Source organism: Saimiri boliviensis, chromosome 5, assembly GCF_048565385.1.
Source record: "Saimiri boliviensis isolate mSaiBol1 chromosome 5, mSaiBol1.pri, whole genome shotgun sequence".
NCBI lineage: Eukaryota > Metazoa > Chordata > Mammalia > Primates > Cebidae > Saimiri > Saimiri boliviensis.
In genome coordinates, this window is record NC_133453.1 from 133,418,813 (window position 1) to 133,422,969 (window position 4,157).

Sequence of the window (4,157 nt, forward strand, 5' to 3'; positions counted from 1 at the left end):
TTTCGCATCCTGTCGCTCCTCGAAAAGCCCCGCCCCTCGGGCTGCAGTTCACAAGGGTGCAGTCGGGGCGGGGCCTCGAGAGTCCGGCCTGGAAAGCGTTGGAGCGGCGGCGGGGGATGACGTCACTGTCTGTGCGTGGCGGGGCGTGGCCGCAGCTGCAGCCTCAAGGGACTCCCCTCCCGAGCCAGCTGCGTTGTCCGAGCGCCGCCCCGCCCCGCGCCGTTTGGATTCGTTGGGCGCGGGAGTGGAGGGAGTTCAGAGCGCAGCGGCCGCCTGGATTCCCTGAGTCCCGGCTGCCCGGAACCGGCGCGGGGGTGAATAGGAAAGTTAGCTTCTAATTTCCTTCGCTCCTCCAGGAAGCGAACCTTGGAACTGATCTTTGGTGCGAATCTTCTCCAGATGTAGAAAGCCATACATTAAAGGGGAAGGGAAGGAACATTGAGCCCTGATCGCGGGCCTGGAACCTTTAGTTCTCCCGTTTAAGCTCCATAATCCTATATGGCAAGTATTGTCGCCATAGCAGAGGAGGAGACTAAAAAAGATTTGACACTACCAGTGCTGGTTGAGCGCGGCACCTCACACCTGGAATCCCAGCACTTGGGAGGCTGAGGAGGGTAGATCCACAAGGTCGGGAGATCCAGACCATCCTGGCCAACATGGTGTAACTCTGTCTCTACTAAAAATACAAAAATTAGCCAGGCATGGTGGCAGGTGCCTGTAATACCAGCTACTCAGGAGGCTGAGGCAGGAGAATTGCTTGAACCTGGAAGGCGGAGGTTGCAGTGAGCCGAGATCCCGCCGCTGCACTCCAGCCTGGATGACAGAGCGAGACTCTGTCCCAAACAAAACAAACTTAGCAATGCCTTCCCTCCCGCCACCATATTCTCATGGAATGGACCTGGGCTGGTTGCCAACCCTGAGCTGAGCCAACATGGTGAAATCTTGTCTTGACAAAAAATTAAAAAATGAGCTGGGCATGATGACTCTTGCCTGTGGTCCCAGCTATTTGGGTGGCTGAGGTTGGAGGATCGCTTGAGCCGGGAAGCGGAGGTTGCAGTGAGCCAAGGTCATGCCACTGCACTCCAGCCTAGGTGACAGAGGGAGACTCTGTCTCAAAAAAAGAAACAAAAACTGGGCTGGAGAGAGAGGAGACCAGAGGGCTGGAAATAGCCCAGTGGGCTGCCTCCCACTCAAGGTCTAGAAGGAATTTGAGGCCTTAAGGTGGGTGTAGAGGTTGAAGCATGGGCACATCCAGCCAGGCTTCTTAGTTTCAGATCTTTGCTCAGGCCCTGCGACCTTGGGCCTGGTACATGACCACTCTGTGCCTCAGTTGTCTCGTGAATAAAATAGGGATGCTGCGTAAGTGGCGATACTGTTGTGTAGGGCTGTTGTGCAAATTAAATTATATTTGAACAGCACATAAAACATTAGCATGGATTAAGTGCTTCATAAAATCAGCTGTTATTGTTAGAGATGTTTCGTGTTAAGCGGCTGTTCCAACCAAAAAGCTATAATGTGTTCGGCAGGGAAGTCGAGAGCTACACGTGGCTTTCTACAGGACCTGCTGTGGGTGAGAGGAAAAGGGCACAAGCCGGCCCAGGGGTGGTTTTGTTTATTTATTTAGAGACAGGGATTTCACCATGTTGCTGAAGCTAGCCCCGAACTCCTGAGCTCAAGTGCTTCACCCACCTCAGCCTCCCAAAGTGCTAGGATTACAGGCATGAGCCACGGCACCTGGCTCCAGCCGAGTAGTTTTGAAAGGGAGACCATTGGGGCACTTCCAGGGACACATCTCTGAAATGAGGGACAATTTGGCAGCATAAGAATGAAAGTTGAAGGTTCAGTGAGGGACTTAAGGGGTGACCTGAAGGTATCGAGGGGACGGGAACCTAAGAGAAGCCCCTGGGGCCAGAGGGGAAGCAGTTGGCCTGGAGCGCTACCCTGGGTAGGCTGGCTTTGGTTGTCCCCAGGAGCGGATGGGACGGGATGGGGAGGGGAGTTTGGATGGATGCAGGGGGTTCCCAGTCTGTTAATGTGTCCTCTTGATCTCTTTCAGAGACTGGGGATATCTATATCTGGGGCTGGAATGAATCAGGGCAGCTGGCCCTGCCCACCAAGAGCCTGGCAGAGGATGAGGAGACCGTTGCAAGGGAAGGTGAGGGTCAACTCGACTCCCACAGCTGCTGCCCCAGGATGTGGCTGTCATTCCTGACTCCTGGCTGAACGCTGGCCTGAGAGCTACATTCTCAGATGGAGCATGCGAGCCCTTACGGGAGGGAGCATCGGTAAGGCTGATGCCAGCCTTGGCACCACACTTGTGCAGGAGTGCAAGACCTGCCTGCAGAACGCTGGGGTTGGGAGCACCAGCTTTGGAGCTAGACAGTCGTGTGCCTCAGAGCTGTTGTGGTAATGAGTGACTGCGTGAATAAGGCTTAGCTCAGGGATCGCTGTTCACATCATTATCATTTTAAAGCCGCAGGACTGAATGCAGATGGCTCCCAGGTGAAGAGAATGGCGGGGGCTGAGGATGGAGCCCCTGCCCCGTTCATAGCTGTCCAGCCCTTCCCAGCTCTACTGGATCTCCCCCTGGGCTCAGATGCAATCAAGGCCAGCTGTGGATCCAGGCACACGGCTGTGGTGACACGTGAGTGGGACTGGAGGGTGGTTCAGGATGGAGCAGGAAGGCACTCTACTCACTCGAGCTGGTGTCTGCAGAAAGGGGTGGGCGGCGGAGAAACTTCTGTCTTAAGGCTTCTGTGGCTCCTACAGAGCAGCTACCTCGCTCACTGGATAAGCCCCATCCCCTGTGTGGTTTCACAATAGCTCCCCAGCCTGTCAGGCCCGGAGGATTCTTCCTTCCGGAGCGAGGCTGATGCTCTCTTTCCTCCGTGCACCGCCACAGACACATTCCTCGCCCCCGCCGCCTCTGACAGCACGGCCTGCCCAGTCTGGCCTGCGCTCGGTAGCTTGGCACAGGAGTTTCCCTCGGGATACTCTACCATGCTGCATGTGATCAGCCGTTGTTAAGAGAATGTTATTCGCACCAGGTGCATCTCATGAGGATTGCAACGTGCTAGCTGTGGGCTGTGCCAAGCCAGGCTGGACAAATGCCAGCCACTGACTGTCCTTTTGCTTTCAGGAACAGGGGACCTGTACACCTGGGGCTGGGGTAAGTAAAAGGATTGTTTTTGTGACCCTGAAACCAAGGGGAGGAAAGGGCAGGTGACAAAGCCACCAAGACTAGAGGAAGCAGGGGCCTTGGCCAGGTCACTGGGAAGACCAGGGCCGCCCCGTCCCTGGGGTTGGAACAGATGTAGGCATACTCCAAGACCAGACAGGGGGACATGGAGGGGATGTCGGTGCCACCCACCTAGCTCTCTGAAACACTGAAGGAAGTGTCCAGCCAGCATTTACAAACCATCGTTTTGCGGATCCGACACTGGATAGAGAAAAAGATACAATAGAAATGTGTGCTCTGAACATCTGAACTTGGGTAGCAGGCAAGTTTGGAGTGGCTGGTCACCACTGGCCTCCTGAGGATCCCCAGGGTTACCTGGCTCTGGGTTTCCTGGATTCACAGAGCAATGGGGCACAATCCCAGTGTCTCATTGGATAGTCTGGGCTCCTTCCTGGAGGGAAAGCAGCAAGACCCAGTGGAGACATGCAAAAGGGATGGTTTCGCTTTGGGTAATTAGCTGGGCCACGAGCACACCAGCAGCTGGGATCGGCCCCGCCGAGTGGAGTACTTCATAGATAAGCAATTCTAAGTAAAGGCCATCACCTGTGGGCCCTGGAACACCTACGTGTATGCTGCGGAGAAAGGGAAGAGCTGACTTGCATATGTATATGTAAAACACCTGTGAAACTCCCACCTGGTCAAGGAAAACTCTTGCCAGCACCCAAGGACCCTGTATTTGCCTCTCTCCATCACAGTCTTCCCTTTCAGCTTCAAGCAGGGTCCTAAACTTGTCTGCTTTAGAAACAGCTGGAGAGCACTGAAAACTACTGCCCAAGGTCAGCATTGGGACAGTGAAAGCAGAGCCTCTGGGGTGTGGCTTAGATAGTGGTAGAGTCCAAGCTCCGCCCACCTCACCCAGGGAAATTTGATGTGTAGCTGAGATCGGAGCACGTTCCAGGTCATCTTCCTTTTCAGTCCC

The 4,157-nt window shown here is 54.9% G+C and overlaps 1 protein-coding gene across 1 annotated transcript; it reads left to right on the forward strand.

The window, feature by feature from the left end:
- Positions 1 to 1,473: 1,473 nt before the first annotated feature.
- On the forward strand, positions 1,474 to 3,496 carry LOC120368110 (RCC1 domain-containing protein 1-like). Its single transcript, XM_074400189.1, has 4 exons — positions 1,474 to 1,570; positions 2,057 to 2,155; positions 2,474 to 2,644; positions 3,140 to 3,496. Exons 1-4 carry the CDS (start codon positions 1,474 to 1,476, stop codon positions 3,175 to 3,177), a joined length of 405 nt encoding a protein of 134 aa, XP_074256290.1. The 3' UTR covers positions 3,178 to 3,496.
- Positions 3,497 to 4,157: the final 661 nt, after the last annotated feature.

Bases quoted from the DNA above. Each gene is read 5' to 3' on its own strand.
- LOC120368110 (XM_074400189.1), top strand. From the start codon at position 1,474: ATGTTTCGTGTTAAGCGGCTGTTCCAACCAAAAAGCTATAATGTGTTC. The intron at 1,571-2,056 runs GTGAGAGGAAAA...GATCTCTTTCAG, and splicing joins TTCTACAGGACCTGCTGTGG to AGACTGGGGATATCTATATC. The intron at 2,645-3,139 runs GTGAGTGGGACT...TTTTGCTTTCAG, and splicing joins GCACACGGCTGTGGTGACAC to GAACAGGGGACCTGTACACC.